The sequence below is a fragment of the Panthera tigris genome, chromosome C1 (assembly GCF_018350195.1).
Source record: "Panthera tigris isolate Pti1 chromosome C1, P.tigris_Pti1_mat1.1, whole genome shotgun sequence".
Taxonomy (NCBI): domain Eukaryota; kingdom Metazoa; phylum Chordata; class Mammalia; order Carnivora; family Felidae; genus Panthera; species Panthera tigris.
Genome location: NC_056667.1, coordinates 58,323,212 through 58,350,694, shown reverse-complemented (window position 1 = coordinate 58,350,694; position 27,483 = coordinate 58,323,212). Strand labels below are relative to the sequence as shown.

The following is a 27,483-nucleotide window of genomic DNA, read 5'->3' as shown; positions in this document are numbered from 1 at the left end:
TTCCAAAGCTATGATCAGTTATAGCCATGGATACTCGAAATTCTTGTGACTTTTTTTAATTGAGAATACCCAAATTGAATGTTTCCTATCAACAACATCCCACACTTCATTTCATGTGGTAAAATAACACTCCATAGTGTGCTTCTTGAATTCTTTGTAAAACTGTGACTTTATAACACTCAGTAACTTTTAATTAGTAAGTTTTCTTAAGTTCTCATTTAGAATCCTTTCATTTAAATAATATGTGCATGGTATCTGGTAATGTTTACCTTCAGGGCAAGCTCTAAAATGTAAGAAAAACCATCTCTTGGTGCAATTATAAAGGTAAAAAAGTCTTTGTTTCACATCTCATCTTTTGTATTCTGGCATCCACAGCCATTGTTGTAGATAGATATTGATAAGAAGGCAGGGAATTTCTCCACTCAGCCCTGTTTTTTGATACAGTCCTGAGATGTTTTCACATTACCTTTTAGCATTCCTGAACTCGAAATTTTATTATTTCTGGAAAATAGAGTGGATGGTTTCAGTTAAGACAGTTTAGGGTATGTAATAAATGTACAGGCATTATATGATTCTTCCTGCCACTTTTAGACATGGTTGTGTATCTTGTATTTTACAAAAAGGAAGGTTACAACTTAAGGACATTTAAAACTTGCCCATGGGAACCGCAGAAGTTGCTAAATAGGAATTTACTTTCAAGTCTGATGGCAAATTTCAGTATTCTCTCTCATAACCAAAGCCAAAATGGTTAGATGTTTTTTAATCTAGTGATGTGGTAAGATGGTATTAATTTCAGTCATTATTTGTAGGTAGGCAGATCAGATAGACACCAATTTTATAACTAGATTTACAGAAAAGCTGCAGAAATTGTACAGTTCCAATACACCCCCACCCAGTTTTCACCATCATTAACACATTACCACACACTTTTGACAAAACTAAGAAACCAATATTGAATTATTACTATTAATTACAATCCAGATTTCATGTGAATTTCACCATTTCCCATTACTCTGTTTAGGATTCAGTCCAGGGTACCACAATGCACTTAGTTGTCCTATCTCTGCAGTCACCTGTGGTTTGACAGCTTTTCATTCTAACTTGACAGTCTTGAGGAGTATTGGCTGGATGTCCTGGTGAATATTCCCCTATTCTAAATTAGTCTGGTTTTTTTCTTGTGATTAGAATGGGGAGTTGGAAAGAATATCAGGGAAAGTTACTTTCTCATCAAATATCTGGTACATAATATCCAGATTTGCCCAAATTCATCATTGTAGTTAGTATTTTTCCCTTACCTACTCCATCCTTTGGAAGCAAGTTACCAGGTACAGCCCACCTTCAGAGTAGGGATCAGGGAACTGAACTCCACATCCTGTTGGGGAGGGCTGTCCTCTCACTTGGAATTTGTTTGTAAAAAAAAAAACACCTCATTTATATTTGTATGGATTCATGCATATTTCTTTTATACTTTAGGTCATAGGCTAATGCTATGTTATTTTATTGCTCAAATCGTTCCAAGCTTTGGCCTTGGGAAGTTCTTTGAGACTGGGTTTTTGTTGGTATGCTTCCATTCTCCAATAGAACAGAAAGTAAATGATGGAGGAGGGAGGGAAGAAGTGTTGGAAAGGTATCATCAAATAGGTGAGGGGATGGGATCTAGATCCATCATGGTGGGGTGAGGGTGGGAGGACTTGACCTTAAAAAAGAGTTTTGACAATTATAGTATCAGGAGGGATGGATCCAGGTAGCATTAAGGCAAATTTGTAGTCATTGAGAGTGACTAGTAAACAGTATGGTTTCTTTTCATAACATTTGCACACATTTGTAAAAAACATTTATAATAAGTAATAGTTCTTAAATGTATGTATTTAGCAAAATAAAAGGTACTAGTGTAAGAAAAATATTTACAATAACTAGGTAAATTCCTAAGTAATTGAATGATTAAAATATATCTAGGAAGCTTATGAGGAAAGTTACATAGTATTCAAGGATGTAAAAATACCTGGGTTTGAAGCTAAAAGGATATAGGACAGCCCTTTTCCCATTACCTTAATTTAGTGGGGGAGTACTTATAAAATATTTTATGGTAGAAATAAAGTGATAAAAATGGGAAGACTCAGTCTTGCCTGGATGAAAGCAAAATGCTTTACAGGAATTGACTTCAGTAGTCCTGAAGGAAGGAGATGGTTTGTAGATGAATGTGAGCTAAATGGTGAAGGCTCAAGTTTTGATCATGTTTTTAGAGGACCAAAAGTAACCATGGCTGTGAGAAACCTTGGAGAGAAGGAACCTCTTGATCTGTCAGGATTAAACTGGACCACATTGAACATTGACTGAAAACAGTGAGTTACAGTGATATACTGAGAGCAAGGATTTTGTATTTACCCCCAAAGATGAAACAGTCATAGCCTATTATCAACCTCATCACAAAGGCTGGGTATCTCCCACCTGGATGTAATAGGAAGTAAAGTTGAATGGGTGTGATCCAGGGGTAGAATTGACAATGAGATTTGATGTGTATCTTCTGGAGTGAAACTTCCTGATTTGAATTTTTACTTTATGGTAGCTGTATCACCCTGGGAATGTTCATTGTGCCTGGTACATGAGTACACAGCGAATACTGGCATTTGTGAGTCTGGTAAGCCAATTAGGTAGCAAATAAGTAGCAAACTGTTTCCTCTGCATTTGAAAGATTTGATGTCTTATATGAGCAAAAGTGGAAAGAAAAGGAAATGTCAGGATTTATAAGGAATTTACATGTAAAAAATCTTGTTCAAGGATTATAAAGACTGATATTTAACACATTGAAAATTTTAGGCACACCATTGGACTTTTGTCATTAGTGCCATTTTGATTGCATCTGCTGGGACTTTTTGAATCAATATGATCTCTTCATTTTAAGATCCCTAATTTTTTTTCATCATTGGATGAGTTAGCACAGACCTTTTAGAGGGTAATTTGTCAGTATCAATATTTAGAATATAGCCAAAGAATTGTGTTATTCAGTTATTTACATATGTTGATTGAGTCTGCTGCATGCCTGACAGTGAACTAACTAGTTAATGACTAGATGGTAAAACAGCAAGGTATTCTAGTGAATCTATCAAAACTAAGAAAACAGAATAATTACAAATTTTGATGAGTACCATAAAGTAAATGAGTGGTGGGTAGAAGACCTAAAGGTCAGAGAGAATTGGGAGAATCATTCCTGAAAGATCTATACCAGAGTTGCTAAGTCTGTGCTAAGATGATAACCTTAAGGCTGGTGTAAGGCATAATGAGTAAAAAAATGAAGTGGTAGAGGTAGACACTCTTATCATGCAAAGCCGCTAGGCCATAGAAAATAATTTAAATAGATTCTACAAACAGTTGGGAAATACTGAAAGGTTTGAAATAGTCCTAGTTAGCTTTAAGCAAATTTGGCTACTTCTTGGAGAACGGATTAGAAAGACCTACTTTATGGGAAAAGAATAGAAGGCTTGCTTAAGCAGATTACAGCATTTGTGTAATCAGTGTAGTCCTAAATTTGGAGTTATGTGAGTAATGTATTGGGCTTAGAACATGGAAGTAAGATTACAACATTAACACAAAAGGAAGATGGTAAGTGATTTATTTATTTTTTTATATTAGACTGTGCATGCACATGAGTAGGGGAGGGGCAGAAAGAAAGGGAGGGAATCCTAAGCAGGCCCTGTGCTATCAGTGGGGAGCTTAATCTGCATTTTGATCTCTTGAGCTAAAATCAAAAGCGGGATGCTTAACTGAACCATCCAGGTGCCCCCAAGAAGGTAAGTGATTTAAACCATTAAAAGATTCATTCCTCAAGAAATAGTAAAAGTACTAATTTAAGGTAAACTTTCACAGTCAAGAAAGCATTTCAATTTCCACAATAACCCCAAAAGGTACAAGAAGTTAATAACAGGATAATAAAACTTTAATAATTCTAAAAGAGGTTTTCTTAAAGAGAAAAACATGAAATACAACAATAGGCTAGCTAAACTACCTGTAGTTAATTGAAAATGGATTATACACCCCAATTATATGTTGTCACACTGGATTAAAATCCACAAAAACCCCATTATAGCTATAAGTTATGCATTCAGAGTAAGAACACAGGTTGAAAATAAGGTGGAAAAAAGTTACCAAGCAAATACCAGTATGTGGCAATATTAATACAAACACAACAGACTAAGCTAGTGAGTATTAGAACAGGAACTGGATAGTGGTAAGAGTCCATTTAACACAAATGTCATAAACTTGGAAGTGCACTTCAGCCCTGGCTTCTCTAAAAGCATTCCATATCAACGTCTAATAACTTCAAAATGTTAGGACTGACAGGGTGAGTAGATCTGTGTATTTGAAAATCATAATACCTTTCTCTCTATGAAGAAAAAGGTATTATGAATAAACATGATCAAGTAGACCTACTTAGGTAATTGTAAAACCTTACATCTAACAACTGCACATAGAATATTTACACGTAGGCTATTGAGCCATACAACAGTTCTCAAAGGATTTATAGTACAAAATACATTCATTGACCAGTGGAATTAAACGGACTCAATAGCAAAACCAAAAAATAATTAGGATTTAACATCCCCATATAGCAAGGAACAAGTGATGGAAATTTAAGATATTCTGAATGGTAATGAAAATATCCTCGAGATTCAGCTAAAGCACTACTTAGAGGGAAATGTGTAATTTTGAAACCATGTATTAGGAAAGAAGCTACACCAATATCTATGTTTCCATGTCAAGAACATAAAAAACAGATCAAACATAAAGTAGAAAGTGAGAAAAAACTAAGCAGAGAACTTTTGCTTCATGACAAGATTTATCCTTCCACCCAAAACCACACAATATATTAAAACAGGGTTTTTCAGTACACTGAACTAGGAAGACGGTGATAATCTGATAAAGGGAAACAAGGCTAACCCTATTGAATGCCACCTTACTCCCTTGAGAAGATTTCTGAGATACATCACAGGATTTCCCTAGATGGAGATTTGCAATTTTCCCTGAGTTGAGATGGAGTAGGAAGGACAAGGTCACTAAGATATGGCAAGTAACAGGAGAGGTGCATGCATGCGGAGATCCTTGGTCCTCCAAGTCTTCAGGTGAGTCATGGTCAGCATATGTTTGAAAGGAGACTGCGATGAGTCCAAGAAGCTCTTAACCCCAAGCATAGAAACAAAATTACAGCAAATCTACCCCATATGATAGCCCATCAAAAAGTAAGTTAAACTTCAACCTTGTTACCATCTGCTAAAAAGTAAAATAATCTATTTTAAAGATAATACTGGAGGGAAAATATTTCAGAATGTAACTTGGGTGTATGAATCAAGGGGAGACCTTAACTGTCTTAAGAATTCCCAAAACCAAAAAGGAAAAGTTTATTATTTTTTTCTGAATAAATGGTTTACGTAAGATAATCCAGACACAAAAAGTAAAAAAGGCAAATGACAAGGTAGGAAAATGAGAAATCGGTGGTATCTCTAACAGTACAAAGGGCTCCTACAAATTAATAGCATATGACAATCCAATAAAAGTACAAAGAGGAAGTTAATCCAATAGAAAATGTAAAAGCAATTAAAGAAGTTAATACACATGGAAATAGATTTAACTTCCTTAATGAAGTTGGATTTAAGTTCACTAGTATTTATGGAAATCCAATTTAACAAAATATATTTTACCCATCAGATTGTAAATATTCTAAACAGCAATACTAGTTCAGGGCTGGCAAATGCAGAAGCAGAAATTCATGGACTTTGAGTGGAAATATCTTTGTGTAAGCATAGAAAAAAATTGGAAAAAATATACCTCAATCTGTTAATACTGGTTTTGGGAGTGAAAGAAGTGAAGATACTATTAGCATCTTAAAATATAATTAAAGGCTTTAAACTTGTCGTTTTAGCTCAATTTGTTATAATAAAATTTTTAATTACAAAATCCAGGCAATTTAAAAACTATTGTGGTAGATTGAGTAAAAGGTGGTAGTGATCTGAACCAGGTGGTAGATGTGGAGATGGAGACAAGTGAATGTAGATGAAATGTATTTTGAATTAGAATGTTACTGGATGATACGCTGGAAAACATGGTAGAGAGGGAAGACTCAAGGATGGTTATTGGAATTCTGGCTTCAGTAAGTGGATGGTATATTGTATTCTGAGATGGGGAAGACGAGTAGAACAAGGAGTGGGGAAGAAAATTTGAAGTTCCATTTAAATGGGATGAAGTTCTATCTAAATGGCATGACAGTCAATTGGATATATGAAACTGGAGTTCAAAAAAGACGTAGACTGCAGATGCAAATTTGGGGGTCATCAGTGTACAGCAGTTCACTTCTGAGGATCTGTCATGTAAAATAAGTCCTACAAGTATGCACACCAATATACACAAGAATATTTGTTGCACCATTGCTTCTGACAGCAAAAATTACAAATAGTCCAAAGAGAAAGAATTTGGATTATTCATGGTATTTAAGAAGAATGAAGAATTTATATGCATACTGACAGAGAATCATGTTAAATGTTAAAAGACAAGTTGGAGAGTACTTCCAGTAATGATGGGAGACTAAAGAAATCATTAATTTTTCTCCCATTTTAATCTAGAAGATTAAGCATAATTACATGTAATCTACAGTCCATTTTGTGTGGTATGAGAAGGTTTATGTCCATTTTTATTTTCATACAGGTATCCATTTTTTTCAGTGCCTTTGTTGAAAAGACTTTATTATCTTAACATTTGCTGAAAATTAATTGAACATGTATGGACGGATGTGTGTGTATACCTATCTTTTATCTGTATATCTGTAACCCTCCCCCCCCCCGCTGTGTGTGTGTATAGCCATAAATATCTACCTATTTAGATATAAGTAGATCTAGTATTCTGTTCCATTGAACAGATGTGTCTGTCTTTATGCTATTATCACACTGCCCTACAGATAACAATGAAAATCTGGTTAAAAATTTAAAAAAAAACAACTAAAACTCACTGGAAAGCATTCAAAAGCATACAGAAATTGGCGAAGAGTTTAATCTCAAAACTACAACTAAAAGGGGTAAGAATTAAGGGTTACTGGCCTTTTGGACTGAGAGAGATGCCCAACCCTCATGACTATATCTGTGGGAAATCAGCGATGGGAAAAATCAGTCTCTGGCAAAAAGTGCCAGAGATTGGAGTTCAAGGCTGAAAAGACCACTGCAAATTTAAATAGGAAATCCAGATGATAAGAACCTTAAAAAGAATGAGATAGAATTTCTGCCCAAATATATGTTTGACAGCTAAACCGTGCGTGAAAGAGAATCCCCCTGAAGCCTGGTGAAAAAGCAAGCAGAGACCAGAGTGGAACCTAGTCTTAGAAGATAAAACTACTCAAGACCTATGTCCATGACTTTGATGCTTTCCTTAAACGAGTTTATTCTCCACCCTGAGCACCTTAGGTGGCAAATAGTTGAAATTTGACAAGCTTGAAATGTAGGGCACAACCCAAAGCTGGCAGAGCAGCTGGAAATTAGAGGAGAATCCGCAGAAGAAAACCACAGACATGGTGGTCCCCATCACTGACCAACAAATTATGCAGTATAGGGTAGATCAATCCACAGAGCAGCCATGAGAAATCATGACAACAGAGCAGAGATAGAAAAGCAGCTGTATACCACAAAAGGAAATGTTGGCAGTCTGAATTCAGGCAAGTTAACTACCTGGTGGACGACCACATCACCTGCACCCCCAGCCCCCACCTGGCCCCAGGCCAAATCAATAATCCTCATGGAAAATAATAGAAACCATAGTCACTACAGTATATTAACTAGTCCAGTTTTCAACTAAAGACTATCAGGCATGCAAAGAAACAGGAAGAAAAGTTTGAAGAAAATGCAATCAATACAAAGGGATTCAGTATACCCAGATGTTTGATTTAGCAAAAACTTCAAGCATCTCCTTTATTTCGTTGAAATAGTAATTATATTGGTTGATGTTTGGGTGTTTAAATCTACTTTGGGTTCCTGAAATAAATCCCATGTGATAAAACTACATATTTTTCCATTTTTCATGAAAATTGTACATGAATTTTTAAATTGGATTTTATATAAGAACTTACCTCCATGGCAAATAACAAAAGCCACTGAAATTAGCATTCCTTTCTTCTGTTATTTCAGATTTTAAAAATCAAGAATTTTGCACTAAAACATAACCTCCATAAATGTAGGGATATCTGTGTGTTTCTTTTATATCTCTAACAACTAGCACAGTATCTGACAATAGATGCTCAATAAATATTTTTTGAATGAATGGATGGATGACTAAGAAATACGCTGGGGGCACCTGGGTGGCTCCTCTCAGGTCATGATCTTGTGGTTTGTGAGTTCGAGCCCTACGTCGGGCTCTGACAGCTCAAAGCCTGGAGCCTGCTTTGGATTCTGTGCCTCCCTCTCTCTGTCCCTCCCCCTCTTGCGTTCTCTCTCTCTCTCTCAAAAACAAACATTTTTAAAAATATGCTGAAATTAGCAATTGGATCAATGGAATAAGAATTATAGATATTTTCCATCCATAATGAAGGAATGCAAAATAGTTACTGATCTTGTTTTGTAACCAAGTCTATTTTAAGATTTCTTAATGCAAGTTCAGTAGAAGTGGCAGAATATATTCATCAATGCTAGCTAAATATTGATATATGTTGTGAATTTTAAAAGGTAAGATATTTACATATTAAAATGTAAATTATTTTTAGAGAATAGTTTAAGGTAAGAATAGATAATGGGTGAGGGGCGCCTAGGTGGCTCAGTTAAGCCTCTGACTTTCTCTCAGGTCATAATCATGGTTTGTGGGTTTGTGGGTTCGAGCCCCACATTGGGCTCTGCACTGACAGCTCAGAGCCTGGAGCCTGCTTCGGATTCTGTGTCTCCCTCTCTCTCTGCCCTTCCCCCGCTCACACTTGGTTTCTCTGTGTCTCCCAAAAATGAATAAACATTAATTTTTTTAATTAAATAGATAATGGGTGATTATATACTTTTAAATTTTTAAAAAAAACATTTGAATATGTGGTCTTTTCAATGATCTGACTCTAATACTCCACTGGTCTGTGGATTAGACATGATAGTTTGTGCACTCCAAGGAAAACAAAATGACCATAGTTATGTATTAATTAGTACACCCCTAAGAAAGATATCAGAGGTTCCTTAAGCAAAACATATTTGTCATTTAGAAATTCTCTTTAATATACTGTACAGCATGTTATTAGGTTGGTCACTAGAGGGTGCTGGTGTTTCAGACCAACACAATTCAGGCTATTTCTGCCTTGACACTAAAAAGTGCCAGCCAGAATCCATCTGGCAGCATCCTATTCCATGGCTCCTCAGATTCCCTAAATCACTTGTTTACAAGGTAAGTAACTAAAAAACTGACAACTTAGAATAAGATGAAGCAAACCACTGAAAGGAGGAAAATGTTACACAAAAGATCTGAAATGCAACATATTTAGTGCATTGGTATAGAGGTGAGTAAAGAGTCTAACATTAACTCTGTTACTGTTACGAAGTCAAGTTAGCTACAGCATACACTGCAATGGGGGAAGTAAAATTTCAAAGAAGTCAAATATTCATAAAAATGAGAATAATTTTTGATATAACTGGAGAGACATTCAGCTTTGATGTTTGCTGTATGAATCATGACAAATTAAGTTTTTAAATAAAATACATAATTACATTAGAGTCTCATTACTGAAAAATTTAATTTGATAAATACTTTCATCCAATATGCATTAAAGTATATATATGATAATATTAAATATTATCTTTTAAATGAGATTTTAGAAAAAACTTTCATAAGTATGAGTTTCAGATTAATTCAAATTAATAAGACAAAAGTTTGGAGAAGATTTAAAAAGTAAACCACTTGAGTATTCCTTCCTAGCTGTCATTCTCATTAGAAACATGATATTTTAAAAGAAAATTCAAAAGTGTAAAAAAATTTTAATGACTGCAAAACAAAATAATGTCATTAATGCATGTTGTTAAAATGGAGTTGAAATTACATTTTTGCTCTTTCTCCTTTAAAAACTATATAAGGCTTATAAGCATTTTTTTTTTCAAGCTCTCATACAGAGAGTTAATACAACAGCACAGAAAGAATGTGGGATCATCTCCTGCCACTCATTTACACCCCCAAAAGATACCAACTAAGCTAGGAAAGGTAAAGAAACTAAGTACAGGACTTCCTCCTGAAGTCAATCTGAAGCCTGAGTAATGGTATTCATACTGCTATATGATCAGGTTTAATTTCTTAAATGAGGGGAAAAAACGAAGTCTACAAATTATTTTCAAAATCTTTTCATTTCCTGGACAATGTGAAGAGGCAGAAAAGCCAGACCCTTCCAAAATGTGGGAACAAAGTTACTGTTGTTTCTCAACTGCTAAGAGTAATTATGGTATGGACGCAAACAAGACTAAAGATGCAGACTGCAGAATTGCTGGAAGAACTTGGGCACATCCTTTAACTTCAAGGATCCTCAGCTCACCGTCAAAGGGGAGTAATAGGAACAAGACCTTGGAGGATCTGATAAAACGGGAAACTGTGAAAAAAACACTAAATATTCGCTTAGTAAAAGATATTAGGCAATTATGCCCATTTTCACTAAATGTGAAGACCTTCCTAACATCTAACTACAGTTTCTAGTCCTAATTGAGAATAGGCTGGCCGCAGTTTTTCATTATCTCAGATATGCAAGCGGCTGCCACCTGCCTCTAGCCACTTTAGCCGTAGCTTTTTTTTTTCTTTCTTTTTTTTCTTTTCTTTTTTTTTTTTTTTTTTTTTTACGGGGAGACGGATAGAATTTAGGTGGAGAGCGGTAGTTGAGATTTCATCTTCGAATTCGGCACTCTGATTTTACTTTGTTTCCTTTATACGTATTCCGTTAAGTCTCTATGAGGCACTATGAGTATTATATTATCAGGGTGACCCCCGGGAACAGAGCTGCTTGGTCCCAAAGTATAAAAAGGGAGAAAAGTTCACATTCAGCAATGCAAAGGAGTGTGGTTGGCCCGGATTGCTTAGAAACAGGTGAGTTACACTTGCCAGGGTTACAGAAGAGCTACGGAAGGAGGATCCGGCCCCTGCATTAAGCGTTGGCGGATGGGTAAGGAGCGGGGCGGACGTTCGGGTCTGCCTTGGCGACTTGCCTGTGGTCGGGAAGCACGGGGAGACATTTTAGCCCGGGCCGCCCACGCTCCTCTGGCAGAGGAGAGGAGGAGGCGCGGCGCAGCGAAGGGCGGACTGGCTGGGCGTCCCGTCTGGCCAGGAGTCGGGGCAAGAGGAGTCCTCCTGAGAGTTTCCAGCCCTGGCGGCCAGGGCAGCGGTCACGCAGCAGCCGGGGGACGCGCGCAGTTGCTCCTCCAGCCACCCGCCCCCGCCCCGGCGCGCTTCGGCCCACACCCCCGGGCGCCCCGCCCTCCGCGGCCTTATAGAAGGGGCCGGCACCTCGCGCGCGTCGGAGCTGCAGGCTTCCCAGAGCCGACGGCGCGGCTGCCTGAAAGCCCAGGCGCCGTGGCCAGAGGAGAGAAGTGAGGCGGCGGCTACGCCCCGCATCATGGAGGGCAGCCCGGCCCCAGCCTCAGTCCGGGTGGACACCGACCTTCGCCGCCACCCGCGCCCCTTCCGCCAGCTCCCGCTGCTGCTCTCCGGGCGCCGTCCTCTCCTCACCTCGAAGCCAACATGAAGGAGACCCGGGGCGACGGGAGCGCCCCTTTCTGCACCCGCCTCAACCACTCGTACCCGGGCATGTGGGCGCCCGAGCGCTCCGCCGCGGCGCGGGGCAACCTCACGCGTCCCCGCGAGCCCGGCGAGGACTGCGGCTCGGTGTCCGTAGCCTTCCCGATCACCATGCTCATCACGGGCTTCGTGGGCAACGCGCTGGCCATGCTGCTCGTGTCGCGGAGCTACCGGCGCCGGGAGAGCAAGCGCAAGAAGTCGTTCCTGCTGTGCATCGGCTGGCTGGCGCTCACAGACCTGGTCGGGCAACTGCTCACCAGCCCGGTGGTCATCGTCGTGTACCTGTCCAAGCAGCGCTGGGAGCAGCTCGACCCGTCGGGGAGGCTGTGCACCTTCTTCGGTCTGACCATGACTGTCTTTGGGCTCTCCTCGCTCTTCATCGCCAGCGCCATGGCCGTCGAGCGGGCGCTGGCCATCCGGGCGCCGCACTGGTACGCGAGCCACATGAAGACGCGCGCCACCCGCGCCGTGCTGCTCGGCGTGTGGCTCGCGGTGCTCGCCTTCGCCCTGCTGCCGGTGCTGGGCGTAGGCCAGTACACTATCCAGTGGCCCGGGACGTGGTGCTTCATTAGCACCGGGGGAGGGGGCAACGGGACTAGCTCTTCGCACAACTGGGGCAACCTCTTCTTCGCCTCCACCTTTGCCTTCCTGGGGCTCTCAGCGCTGGCCGTCACCTTCGCCTGCAACCTGGCCACCATCAAGGCCCTGGTGTCCCGCTGCCGGGCCAAGGCCACGGCGTCACAGTCCGGCGCCCAGTGGGGTCGGATCACCACCGAGACGGCCATCCAACTCATGGGGATCATGTGCGTGCTGTCTGTCTGCTGGTCGCCCTTACTGGTACGTAGTTCCTGCGTGTGTGCAGAGGTCTGGGCGGGCGGGCGCACCGGCGGGCCAGGAAGGCCTCTTGATGCGGCAGCACTTGCAGGGGTGTGTTGGCAACCACAGAGGACTGGAGAGGCCTGTGGCCCGCTATCTTGGTTGTGGCTTCAGAGTTGAGCTCCTCCTTTACTTGCTGGGCACCTTCCAAGTGCCAGGCATCGCGTTAGGCTTTGTTTATGCAAGCGTGGAGGCCACGGGGCTGCTCCCATCCTAATTGGAGGGAGTAGGAGGATGCCCAGGTGTCATTCCAGTGCCTGTACAGAGACACAGATTTCTAGTGGGTGCACTAGGGGCAGAATGGCTGTGACAACTGTAGCCTGCTGCTGTGCGTTTTCTCATTTCAGGCATCTCTTGCATGTTGAGATGATTTTCAGTCTGCAGAAATATTCTACCTGCAACAGCAGGCCGGCACAGCCCTCTTGCAGCTTCTGACACACTGCGTGCCCTCCCAGCACAGCCAGGCTAACCTTCCCTGCAGGTTCACTCTTGATGGAAGCAAGAGAGTGAAGGAAGACCCCTTTTGCCGCTGCAGCCTGCCTCAGCCCTTTGGAATGGTGCTGTACCCTCTAGGGAGTGCTTGAACCCACATTCAGTCAATGGGACCCCAAGGCCTGGGAACTCTGACCGGCCTTTGGGCTGGAGCAAGACCAGTCCTGAGATAGGAAGATAGGGGTTCCTGCACTGCCTAGCTCCTCACAGAGGGGCACAGCCTGGGAGCAAGTGATGTTTACACATGCTCCTTGTGTGGCACCACACACTTACCTGGTGCTTTCCAGATTTTCCTCTGGGGTGCTTTTAGCTGGAGATTTCTATGAGTAAGTGTTGTTTATGAGTACCTGATGAGTGGATGTTCATTTAGGTTCCAAGCAGCCTGGCTTAATAGGAAGCATTGCAGCAAGCGTGACCTGGTCACTGGCAGAGTTATAGCAGATTATATACTGGACTTGGACATTTAACAGACCGTCGTGCAAAACTTCTGAAATCCATGAACACAGTTTTCAGAACCCACTCCCACATGGTTTTTCTTTTAGTTTTTTTATGTTCTACATCACATGAAATTTACCATTTTTAAGTGTGCCGTTCAGTGGTGTTAAGTATATTGCCATTGCTGTGCACCATGTTTACTTTTAATCCCTTGTATTTAAAAACAGAACCTTGGTTCCTTTCCCCTTCCCACACTCCCCTGCATTTGACAAAGCAGATAGCCTAGAATACCTGTGTTTAACTGGTACAGTATATTTAGAGCACAGGTCTTGGCTCCAAATCAGTGACATGTGGGCACAAGGAGTTATGCTGGGACCTAGCTGCCCATAAGTGGCTGTGTGGTCACAGATCTCTGTTCCAGGAACTAGAACTCAGGCTAATGTCATCACCGTACCTTATCAAACCCAGCATCAATTTTAGACACCTTTACTCCTGTGGTTGAAGAATGAGGTATACAGGTGGCCAAACAGAAGGGGAAAAGAGTTCTAAAAAAATAAACACTTAATTAAAGTGTGGTAATTAACATAACTTTAAAGGCAAACAGAATATCTGAATTTTTCATAGTTGACATTTAAGACCCACATCTTTGAGTCTGCTCTTACCACACACTTTATATCCTAAAAGAAATGCAGTTAAATCGTATGAATAAAATGCTTACCTATACAGTTAACCGGATGAAGAGAAACTGTGTAGTGTTTTTATTTCAAAACTTTGATTCTAATGTGACGGGCCTGGTAGCCTTAAGAATTGAGATCAGTTTTGAAAATTGCAAGCTAGGATGGTCAAACTCACTCTCTTAAGAAAGACATATTTGGAACTAGTCTTATTTAGTTCCTGCATTCAAAAAATATTAACTGGTTTGCATCATTTTATCGGACACTGTGTTGATTCAGTTCTTATAAAAATATTACATTTAAAATGAAGTAAATTTAACACATGGTCATATCAAAGAGGAGAGATTCACGGTTTCCAAAGTAGGTACTTGATAAACTTGATAAAGAAGTGCTTCTGTCTTCTGTTTTGTGCACCATCGAAGTTAAATCTTCAGATATCTTCAGAAAGATCTGCAGTAAAAAGTTGGAATTATCTCAAAGAAACTGGAAAAACAGCTCTTTTAATAAGTTAGGGAACTATAAGAATAAAGACACTAGAACTTAGTGACTTGAATTTTCAGTGTATTAATGTGAAGTGAGAGAACCTTTTTACACCTGTTTTCTAACTACAGGTAAAATATGGATTCCCTATTAGCCTTTGTTGAGTTGGGCATAGGATACCAATGTAATTATTCAAACTCCTTACTTAAAAGGACCCTGAGTATATCTTATTTTGGAGACTATCACAATTATAATAATATTCAGTTGTTGCTGCCAGAAAATTTAGCAGAGATACCATAATAAGAAAATGACTGGCAACAAGTTCCTGCTACAAAATACTTACAGGTTTATCTATGGTGCAAAACAAAACCTTCTTTACATTTTCTCTTTCCCAGAAACTTTACAAAACACAATGTGAGGGGTGCCTGGGTGGCTCAGTTGGTTAAGCGTCTGACCTCAGCTCTGGTCATGATCTCACGGTTCGTGGTTTCGAGCCCTGCATCGTGTTCTGAGCTGACAGTGTGGAGCCTGCTTGGGATTCTTTCTGTTTCCTTCTCTCTCTGCCCCTCCCCCACTTGTGCTTTCTCTCTCTTGCTCTCTCTCTCAAAAACAAGTAAAAATAAACTTAAAAAAATATGATGTGAGATGTGAAATTGAGAATACAGTGGAAAGTGATGTCACCATGATAGACGATCTAAAATTTGTAGTCACCGTAGGTTTATGAGGCATCAAATCCTATTGGAATCCACCAGTTGACTCAGCAGTGCAAATCTGTTAGACTTTTTATTATTATTTCATTTTTTATGAACCAAATTCACCGAATCATCCAGTTATTATACATGATAGCCAAGTTTCCAGAAATAGGAATAACCTTAGGCTGTTGTTCACAAAAAGCCATGAGTACCTTTTGTATTTTTGTAAACCTTACACTCCCCAGACAGGTGGAATGTGGCTAACATTGTAGCTATCTTAAAAATAGCAACTATAAGGCTAACATTGTGAAAAGTAAGGTCTGAGGAACAGAATTCCTCATCTACAACTTCGGACTTGGATAAAAGCAGCCTTAGAAACTTTTGCCTTTAAGCTTGAACCAGCAAATTCTGCTCAATATCCACAAATGCAAAGAGAGATGCTTCAATTCAAGAAGATATTTCCCGGGGCACCTGGGTGGCTCAGTCAGTTAAGCATCCGACTTCAGCTCGGGTCATGACCTCATGGTTTGTGAGTTTGGGCCCCACATCGGGCTCTGTGCTGACAGCTCAGAGCCTGGAGCCTACTTCAGATTCTGTGTCTCCTTCTTTCTCTGCCCCTCCTCCACTTGTGCTCTGTCTCACTCTATCTCTCAAAAATAAATAAATGTAAAAAAAAATTATAAAAAGATATTTCACAATGTGGATGTGACTTTATTTAAATCTAAGGAATCCCTGATATATCTTGACAAATGAGACTTGCCTTAAGTACACTACATGTGGTAAAAATATGCAATAGATTGTTTTACAGAGGTAATCCTGTTTCACGGTATAAAAAAGTATTAGGCAATTGGTGATCTTCTCTGCCTATAAATTTCTGCCTTATTTAGGATGTTGCTCCAAGGAAAATGATTATATAAAAACCTTCCATAATTTGTTTTTATGAGAATTGAGATTACTTGGAATTCTTTACTTTTTATTGTTTATTACTTTATTTGTTTAGGCACTGTGGAAGGGATATTAAGTAGACTTTTTAAAAGTTGGTCAAAGGGGCGCCTGGGTGGCTCAGTCAGTTAAGCGTCCGACTTCAGCTCAGGTCACGATCTCGCGGTCCGTGAGTTTGAGCCCCGCGTCGGGCTCTGGGCTGATGGCTCAGAGCCTGGAGCCTGCTTCTGATTCTGTGTCTCCCTCTCTCTCTGTCCCTTCCCCGTTCATGCTCTGTCTCTGTCTCAAAAATAAATAAAACGTTAAAATAAATAAATAAATAAATAAATAAATAAATAAATAAATAGCTGGTCAAAGAATTATAATCTGCTCAGTGGAGCCCCACATTTATGAGTGAAACAATTGGAGAACAATACCAGATTTGATATAATTAGTATTGCCTTGGGCTCTGGGAAGAACATCCACCTGACTTTACCAGAGTGGACTTCAGGGAAGAGGTGGGATGGCATAGCTTGACTTGTGGCTGAGCATGAGCGTGTCCAGGAACCAGAACAGAGCGTGTACACTAGAACCATGGGAAAATTCTTTGAAAAGGTGTATGGAATCAGATCGAGGTTGTTAGGACGAACGTGGGATAAGGACCATGTTCTTTGCCAGTAGACTACAGATCTCTATTTTGAGTTTTAGAATAGGGGGAGGGTTTTTAAAAGATTGACAAGGCTATGGTTTACAGATAGATTTGGGATGGAAAATGGGAAAGTGAGATTGGTTATGACTTACTTTCATGAGTCATTTAGGACTTTGGGTAAGACAGTGGGAAGAGATGAGTCAGGAAGAAAGGTGATAAAGAACTGAAGTTATTAGAAATGGTTGATTTAAGGGTGATGGCTTAACAAACATTTCTTGTCCTCTACTCTATCCTCTTCACCATGTAAATATTTTCACATCTGTTATCTCATTTAATTGCATCCTGTAAATTTGCCACTATTTTCTACATCATTCAGACAAAGAACTCAAGTGTAAAGACTATTAGAACCAGATTTATAATTCAGGTTGTGTGATCGCATTTATTTTCAGTTTTGTTGTTGTTGTTGATTTGTTTATTTTGCTTAAATATAGGCCAGGAATTATCGCTCTAATAATGGGCCTTGGGCAAGTTAAATATCCTCTTATCTGTAAAGTATGGAGGTAGGACTACTAGATATTTAAGGGCTTTTTTTTTTTTTCCAATTTATGTTATTCTCAGGTTCTCTTATTGGTGAGAATGATGGTTCAATGATGATTTCAACCGTGAAAGTTTCCAAGGGTTCAGGAAATTTGGAAAGGAGACTGTGTGGCTGAATTTTTTTTTTTTTTTTTTTTTTTTTGCAACAACAAGGCTCCTGCGTGACTGGGGCTTTTGGACAGAGTACATATGGTGATGGTGGATTATCTAAATGATATATTCAGAAGCCAATATAACTTGAAGATTAATGAGATAAATCAAGGTTAAAAGAATGCAGATTTTTTTATTTTGGGTTTAACAGAGAGAGCCAAGAATTAAACAGTTCTTAAACTGTTCTATTTAAAGAAGTTCAGATGGTCTAGAATTGTAGAATAATTGTGACTCATTGGCCTTTCTCTTTTGAAAAAGGTGTAAAGGTCAAGAATTCAATTATGAAAGTTTCCACGGGTTCAGTTTTCTGGGAATAACATTCAGGAGTATATGCTGCACACATTTGTAATAGACTTGATTCATCTGAGGGTGCTAAAGGGTGGTAGTGAGGGATTCTGGGTCATGTGTCATTTTCCAGTTCTGGCCTTGCATTGCAAGGAAGCTGGGAGGGAAGTTCTCCCTAAAACTCATTATATTTGTGTAGTATTTTTTATAATTCACCAGTGTTCTGCAGTTATCTCATTCATGCCTTAAGATCCAGAGGTCTACAACCATAACATGTCAAATTTTGAATCCCCCATTTCCCTCAATTCTTAATCATAGACAGAAGTAGGAAATTTGTATTTCAACTCCCACCATACTTCTTGAAGATTATTAGATGGCCTCTCAAGTACCCCTTTTCCTTAGAAAATTCCAACTCTCATAGGTTAAAGAAGATAACCAAAGAAGAAGCCTGGTTGTCCTTGGGGTTCTCCTTCTATCCTGACCCCTAGTATATGTCAATATTTTACAGTAAGCATGGTAACAGTAATGACAGGTGGACAATGTGTGACTTCTTTAGCAAGAAGGACACACACACAAACTGAGGAATAGCACTATGGAGTGGAAGAAATTATCTCTGCTCTTTATTGAGAACGTTTGTCTCTCCATTTTTTCATTTGCCACTTCACCCTCAGTCACTCAACAATAGCTACAGAGCAATCACCCCTCCTGGATTGCCTCAGGTCTCAAGTTAGAAGTCACTTTATTTGAGAAGACTTCCTTGATTCTCTCTCTCTAGGCCAGATTGCGTGCTCTGGCCCTTTGGTTCCATAGCACCTACCTTGCATTTCCCAGTCATAGTCTGAGTCACACTTCATTGGACATATTGCTTAATTGACCTGCTGAGGCCAGGTACAGTGTCTGTCTTGTGCATTGTTCTTTTCTGAGGAATGGTCATGATTTCATGCCATATAAGGTATACCCAATACATGGTTCTTGTTTGAGTATCTAAGCACCCAAATCAGAAGACACTATCTGGTCCCTGTTACATAAGCAATTAATTGTGTGACTTTAGACAATTCACTTGATATCCTTGTGAACTATTTGCTTTTCTTTTGTAAAGTAGGAATAAAAACACCTACCCAACCCATTTCACAGCGTGGTAATGAAAACCAACATAAATCTATGTGGGAATAATTGGGAATATCCTTCAATAGTAGGGACACTACTAGGATGTTTTACTGGATGATAGTGTTGACTTCTTAGTGTTCAGATAGACATTTTCCTTAGGAAACTGAAGAAAAGACACAAGTGATGTTTCACAGCTTGATTAGTTATAGTTTACTGGGGGCAAAAATGTGTGGTGGAGAGTGGAACTTTTCAGAAAAAAATAAAACATTAAAAATTATAAATCTCAAGTGCATAAATTTTTACAAGGTGTTATAATTCATCCCTCCCCCCTGCCACCATCTCTCTTCTGCATTCTTTCAGCTCTGTAATCCTTTCTGCCTCATGGCTGCCAGTGAATTAACTCTCTAAATCTAAAACCTGCTGGGTCCCATTTCCCTTTCCCTAAACCTGGAGGAGTAAGCATGACCTCATCTTCTGAAGACCACTGCCACAGGTAGAGAATGTGTTGCCTGTTTCTCCAGTCAGGGGCTTCATTGTGTACTCAGACCTGTCCTCGCATAAATGTGTACGTCAAATTAATTTTGCATCTAGTTATTGTCATTGGTCAGACTTCTTAAGGGTGGAGCTCATTACTCAGTTGTCCTCATCAGAACAGGGGATCACCAATGTTGAGGCTGAATAGAATTTCTACCACTGACTCAAAGCCTAAAACTGAACTTATGTTATCCTTAGATGAGACCCAAGAGTGAGAATCACAGAGTTGTAAATCGCCTCACAATTTGGCCAGCTCCTGACAGAACATTAATATCATTTGTAGTCTACAGATAACACAGAGTGATTTTCCCATCCAGTGACCCTCCTAGGCAGTCTCCTGGGCAACATTCACAAGGAAGACATTTCATCGGGTGATCTTGGCACTTATTAAAATGTATATACGGTATTACTTTTATAAGTACTGATTTTTATGATAGGCATTTGAAGAACCATAGATCTAAAAATGAAATATAGTGGCAGAGATGAAGGGGAGGCTTGATTTTTCGCACCTTAATTCTGCTAGAAAGAAGATTAGCTACTAGTTTAGGTAAAAGTTATGTAACAGAAGTACAAATAGCATTACTATTTTTAAAAATCTTGAAAACACAAAAACAGGAGGTCAAGTTAGAGCTGGAATCCTCCTTGTTTTAAGCAATTATTGACCCTCCAGGAAATCAAGTGTAACTTAAAAAAAATATACTTTTCGCCAATCTTTTGATATTTCTGAAAAGTATTTGATTCCTGAAAGTAGATTTGATCTTTCTGTCCTACTTTCTGAATATTTTATAAGTGTCGCTTTCTGTGGTTGAGAATATGCTGCTGTTGGTGTGATTCATGCAAATTTAGAAAAAGAAATATGTTGTTAATGTTGAAAATGCTGAAAGGAAAAAAAAAGAAGGAAAAGAAAAAGAAAGATTGTAAAACATAAGATGCATTTGGGGGAATTCACCAGACAATAGGGTGGAGCTTTCACCACGGTCTTGATGTCTGCAATTACCCCGATAATGTCTCACTACCAACCACCTTGTGTGGGGTTGGGAGAACACGCACATCTGCATTCCTGTGCCTCAGCTGTCCTAAGGTAAGAGTGGCAGTTAGTGATGAAGTTGACCCCTGACTTGTGAGCACTCCTCTCTGCTCCATGAGAACAAAAGAAATTGATGGGAGAAGGAAGTGAGGGCCACAGAGAAAAGAAGGCACTGGGAAGCGAAAGACGGGGATTCTCATCTAGGCTCTGCCACCACGTGATACAAGTCACTTTATGTTTTTTTTTTTCCAATATATGAAATTTATTGTCAAATTGGTTTCCATATTTCACCCAGTGCTCATCCCAAAAGGTGCCCTCCTCAATACCCATCACCCACCCTCCCCTCCCTCCCACCCCCCATCAACCCTCAGTTTGTTCTCAGTTTTTAACAGTCTCTTATGCTTTGGCTCTCTCCCACTCTAACCTCTTTTTTTTTTTCCTTCCCCTCCCCCATGGGTTTCTGTTAAGTTTCTCAGGATCCACATAAGAATGAAACCATATGGTATCTGTCTTTCTCTGTATGGCTTATTTTACTTAGCATCACACTCTCCAGTTCCATCCACGTTGCTACAAAAGGCCATATTTCATTCTTTCTCATTGCCACGTAGTATTCCATTGTGTATATAAACCACAATTTCTTTATCCATTCATCAGTTGATGGACATTTAGGCTCTTTCCATAATTTGGCTATTGTTGAGAGTGCTGCTATAAACGAAGTCACTTTATCTTTATGGTTTTCCTTTCCTCGTCAACAAATTTAAACAATTATCACCTCTAAGCTTCCTTTCAGTTCCGACTTCCTGTAGCTTGAAATAGATAAAATCGTCCCTGGTGGATGTACTATACTAGATGCATGAGGGAAAACACCCAAAGACTTCCTCAAAAGGGGCATAGAAATGTATGCAAATGGACCAAGTAGACCACATATTCTTTTATACAATCATCTATAAATATCGTTTGAGGGCTTGCTATATACCCGCTACTCTGCTCACCCTGGTGGTGCAGTGGTGATGAGCGCTGACTCATGACTGCACGTGTTGGGCAGTTATGGGCTCATTCTAGGGGGCGCACTGCACTGTTCACATCATATTCTATGTGAATGACACTTTTTGTTGAGCAGTGTGCAATCTGTGCTCTGCAGTCTTCTTTCATGAAGCTTTCAACCTACTGAGGTAGCAGACAGTCAGTGAACACTCATTCCGATAAACAAATGTCACCAGTCTGACGGGTCATTACCATGGTTGCTCTCACTGGCACATGGTGCCTGCTGCGGATGGGCCTTGTCTGGGCAGAAGGGCAGTGCTGCTCGTCTACTGCTGCTGTGAGGCCCTGCGGTAGCGTGTCCCTGTCCAGGCTATAGTAGGTCTGTACTTGGGCACCATCATTAGAGAGCACATTAATTCATACCCATAACTCTAGCCATAGAACTCAGCAGTAATTACCCAGAGGACAACCACTGTGCTACAGTTTATGGACACAGAGGGCAGCTGGCCTCAGGTCACATACTGTCTGGAATCAGCCTTCCTGGGGCCTTAGTCTCTATGTTGTACTCACATCACCTCCTGACAGGTTTGCCTTTCTCTTCCAATGAATTTTCTTCTAAGACTTTCCATGTCTTCTCCCTCTACTGAATGTAGCCAGAGTCACTCTACTCCAAGTTTATTAGCTTTAAATCTTGGGAGAAGAGGTTAGGTTTCTCAGCCACCTCCCTTTTTCCCCCAGAAAGCATGATGGTCTACCTCTTCCGAAGTGATCAGTGGCATGTACCAGGAGTGTTGTGTGAATTTTCTTATGATACCACACCGATTTCCACTATGTAAACCTACTCATTCTACATTTACCAAAGTCATTGCTTCTTATTATTCCGTGACGTCTGCTCCAATGTGGCTTGCTCTGTCCACCTGAGTAGAGAAGGGGGGTGGCTCCTGCACCCCATTACGTACATCACTAAAACAATGAGCATGTTATGAAGGGAAGATAAAAATGCTTTGAGAGATGTCAAAGAGTACCCCCTCCTGATTCCATGGTGAGGTGTGGAGTGTTAAGGAGGGTCTGTTCAGAAAATGTCACTTAATGATGAATCTTGAGGGATGATACTTTGAGGAAGAAATCAGCATGTGAAGCCACCAATGTGGGAAAGAGCAGAAGCATCAGAGTAACTGACAGAAGGCCAGTGGACAGACCGGAGTGAGTAGGAGGGAGAGTGCCTTCAAGGTGAGGCCAAGGATGTGGGCGGGGCCAACTGTGCAGAACCCTGTCGTTTTTGTTTGGGAGTTTATATTTTTATCTTAAGTATGATGGAAAGCAACTAAAAGCAGTGTGTGAGGGCACAGTGAGTTGATCTGCTTTATGTATGAAGAATATTCTGCAGGTTGTTGCTTCCTGAATTAGAGAGGTGGGGCATCAGAGTCTGTGAATGCTGAGGTCTGATGGAGTTGTAGAGTTGTTAGTGAAGAAAAAATTTTCCCCCTGTGTATTGCTTGAAGAGAAGGGAGAGACATAGTTTGGCACAGTGGGGAGGGAGTGTGTGCAGACACACAGAGGAAAAAATTGAAGCAGGTGTGCTGGGAATGGCGTGCAAATCTGTTTCTGTTGAAGTATGTTTGAGAATGCTGAGCAATGTTATGAGTCAAATAGGGATTGAAGGATGAAGGAAAGGGTGCAGAGTGCATTGGTAGATTGCCTTGAAGATTAGAAATAAGAATTTGCATTTTATCTTGGGCAAGTTGTATTGCTTTTCTACACTCCTGTTCTATATTTGTAAAATAAGACAGTTCACATTATAAAATCTCTTGGCTTCTGAGTGTCATTTAGTAAAACAACCCATTTAGTGTTTGATATCTTTTTAGAATATTCTTGGTGAGATTGTTTAAGCTTACTTACAGGAAATTTGTTGCTTTTCATGGGGCACAAAGAATTCTCTTAGAGCCAAGTACTGTGTTGGCCTCTATCTTACAATTAGTTGTGTGTGTGTGCATTTTTTTTTTAATTTACTAAAATAACCCTAAGAGGAAGGCATTGTTGGCTCCAATTTATAGATAATGAAGAAATTAAAGTTGAAAGAAGTTGACTGATTCATTTAAGGTAACAGAGCTAGTAAGAGGCCAAGCTGGGAGTCAAAGGCCAAGCTCTTTTCTCTAAGCCACGGTGCCTCTGAGTCACCCAATTCATCTTGAGTTGGTGTTTCTAATATAAAAATTTCAGTTCTCTTATGTTGGTTGATAATGCTCATCCTTGGTTTATGTGGAACAATACTTAATTTAACTAGAGACAGTTTTTTTTTTTAAGTTTTATGATACTATACTTCTGTATAAAGTATCAAGAACTTCCACTAAATTTATGAACAACAAAATTACATGCAGTTATCTTGACAATGTGAGGGGCAGGAGTCATGATGTATCAACTCATTTAAGTGACACTTCATTGAATACCAGTTGTATGCCAGGCACTATTAAAACCTGACAGAATGATGACATGGCCTTTTCCTCAAGGAATGTGATATGTAGTGAGTGATTCCCTAGAGAGACTTGAGGTTGTGACTAAAAAAAACAATATTATTTTCCATTGTCAGTACTGAACATAGGATCACACCTGAGGGCCATTTAGAATTTATTTACCCATTCATGCTTTCAGTGGTTGGTTATTGAGTATCTACTATCCATCAGGCACAGTTCCAGATGCTGGAAATATAGTAATGACATAGACTAGTTTCCTTTTCTCAGGGAACATGCATTCTAGTAGAAGAAGATAGCCTACAAATCAGATTGTCATGAACACTGTTAAGAAAATAAAGCAGTGTGATGTGATAGAGGAAGCCTCAGAAACTTTTGTAGATTGAGTTGTCAGGGAAAAACGCCTCAGAGAGGTAACATTTAAGTTGAGACCTGAGTGAAGGAAAGAACCAGGTATGGATAATCTATAGGAACGGCATTCTAGGCAGAGGGAACAGCAAAGGGCTCACCAAGTGTGTTCAAGGGAGAGAGAGAAGGCTTGTGTGGCTGAAGTGAAGTGAGAAGGAAAGAGTGGAGTGCTGTGAAGTGAGGTCAGAGACAGTGCTGGGGGCCAGATTGTATTTGTATAAGGCCATACTAAGGAGTTTCAATGTTGTTTTAAGAGAACACTGGAAGGTTTGAATCAGGCGAGTAACATTATTGGATTTATGTTTTTAAAAGATCCTGGATTGCAGAAAGGCAAGACTAGGTGCAGGGAGAACAGATAGAAGGTGCTGAAGTTTTCCAGGTGAGAGACAATGACGGCTGGTATTAGGGTGGAGAAGTGGATGTATTCACACAAAGAGATTTGAAGACCGAGTTCATAAGACGTTCTGAAATATCTCTAATCCCTGCCCTGCGATTATGACAAGAAATAGGGTCCTCCCTCTCTGGGCCTCTGGTAGTAAGGTGGCTAGCTGTCCACCAAAGGCATTCCCTTGGTTCCTTAACAAGGAAGTGACTGCTGCAAGCTTACACAGCTAATAATGGGCAGAGCCAGGATTAAGTTCTATCTAATGGGTGCTATTTTTTTCTCTGAGACATAAACTGGGACAGTCACCCAGAGAAAGAGAAGTAAGCAAGTTTGTTTATGAAATAATAGGATGTCCTAAGAATCATAATGCCCAGGAGAAGATCCAGACCAAGCTAAGCTTAAAAGTAGAGGGGTAGGGGAGGGGGAGGGGGAAGTTTGCTTGATTTACATAAATTGCAGGAGTGTCAAGGTTGGAGGTGGCCCTCTAGAAGACTAAAGCCAGGACTCTCTCTTTCTGTATCTCTCACTTTGATTTCTTGCCATATGTCAGTTCAGGCTCTGCTTCTAAGCAATCAGTTTATGACATAGCTTTGCAGCTCATTGCAGATCCTATGGTGTTTTTGTTGTTGTTGTTGTTGTTGTTGTTGTTGTTTCCCAAAGCTTTTGGTTAATAGGTTTATATTTACAATGGGTTTTAATTTTGCTCTTATAACAATACAATATTTCAGTGATGATGTCATCTCGAAGCAGTTTCAACATCTTTCTTTCTTCTTTATTGTAATTTTTTGTTCTGTGAATACAAGAAACTGTTATACACGACATTAACTCCGGGGACCCCATTTCATTTTCAAAGACTAATGTGAATTTTGTTAAGCCACAATTAAAGATTTAGGGTCAGAGGATTGTCCAGAAGTGAGTTAAGAGTGTGATGTAAGGTTTACAATGGAACAGAGGTAGCCATATGAGGCCCTGTAAGCTCACAAATACTATTAACACCATAGTGAGATGACCAGAGAAGAAAACTCCATAAAGGGCGAGTTGTAGTCTGGGTTTGATGTTAATCTGACAATTTTCTCTGTATAAATCAGTGGATGTGCTAACAGCCAACATGCTGGGTAGCAGATTTTTGAATTTATTAATGGTAGTAATTTCCTCCAAGAATAGACTGAGGATTTGCCTGGATCCAGAAGTAAATTTTTCTTTCTTTCTTTCTTTCTTTCTTTCTTTCTTTCTTTCTTTCTTTCTTTCTTCCTTCCTTCCTTCCTTCCTTCCTTCCTTCCTTCCTTCCTCCAACCCTCCCTCTTTTGTTCTTTTTTAATTTTTTTAATGTTAATTTATTTTTGAGAGAGAGAGACAGAGACAGAGACAGAGACAGAGCATGAGCAAGAGAGGGGGCTGAGAGAGAGTGAGACACAGAATCCGAAGCAGGCTTCAGGCCCTGAGCTATCAGCACAAAGCCCAATTTGGGGCTTGAACTCACAAACTGTGAGATCATGACCTCAGCAGAAGTTGGATGTTTAACTGACTGAGCCACCCAGGTGCCCCAAAAGTAAATTTCTAAAAAGTAGCTTTTGTTCTATAAAAGACATTAGGGAACATTAAAAAAAAATACTTTTTCTCTAGTATTTATTTCTAATTAAGTTATGTTGTAGATCAGTTTCAGGAAGTATAGGAATATCTTCTGACTTCAGAGCTCATATCTCCTCCCTCAACTTGGTTCTTGGTCACAAACAACAGAATCTGACTCCAAGCCTATAGGGCATATGTCAAAAGGATATCAGTGGTTCACAGGGTCCATAAGAAGCTACCAGGCCAGGTTTAGAAGACAGACAGGGCCCAGGCTCTTCTGAAAGCTGAGCGTCAGGCCACACTGCAAGATAGTTTGCATGTCGCTGAGATGAAACTGCCATCTCAGAGCTCCCTTCTTTGTGTCACTCTCTCAAGATTCAAAGTCCTGGGTACAGATGTGACCACTTTAGCTTGGGGTTTTTACCCCCTGGCTATATCAAGGGGTCACCAGAAGAAGGATCTTATTCCTGCAGCATCTTATTATATTTTTTAATGTTTATTTATTTTTAATTTTTTTTTTTTTTGAGAGAGAGAGAGAGACAGAGACTGCAAGCAGGGGATGGGCAGAGAGAGAGAGATTGAGAGAGAGAGAGATGGAGACATAGAATCCAAAGCAGACTCCAGGCCAGCACAGAGCCCAACACAGAGCTTGAACTCATGAGCCACAAGACCATGACTTGAGCTGAAGTAGGACGCCCAATGGACTGAGCCACCCAGACACCCCTAAATGTTTATTTATTTTTGAGAGAGGGAGAGAGAGGGAGGGGCACACAGAGAGGGACACAGAGGATGCAAAGCAGGCTCTGCACTGGCAGAGCAGAGCCCTAGGTGAGACTCAAACCCATAAACCATGAGATCATGACCTGAGCCAAAGTCAGATGTTTAATGACTGACCCACCCAGGTGCTCCTGCAGCATCCTATTTTTGAGGTAGGGGGTAATAGTGGGAAATAAGTGCTGGAATTTCTCTCCCACCTAGAATATG

The 27,483-nt window shown here is 40.2% G+C and overlaps 1 protein-coding gene across 12 annotated transcripts in view; it reads left to right on the top strand.

The window, feature by feature from the left end:
• Positions 1-11,622: 11,622 nt before the first annotated feature.
• The window catches only part of PTGER3 (prostaglandin E receptor 3), a 180,011-nt gene continuing 164,150 nt past the window's right edge, over positions 11,623-27,483 (top strand). For 11 of the 12 annotated variants that reach the window (XM_042997560.1, XM_042997564.1, XM_042997559.1 and 8 more), the window contains exon 1: positions 11,623-12,603. In XM_042997560.1, the coding sequence (XP_042853494.1) occupies positions 11,710-12,603 (894 nt within the window). In that variant the 5' untranslated portion in view covers positions 11,623-11,709. Of the gene's footprint in view, positions 12,604-12,989; positions 14,229-27,483 lie in introns of those variants that run through there. The other variant, XM_042997567.1, reaches the window with a different exon arrangement.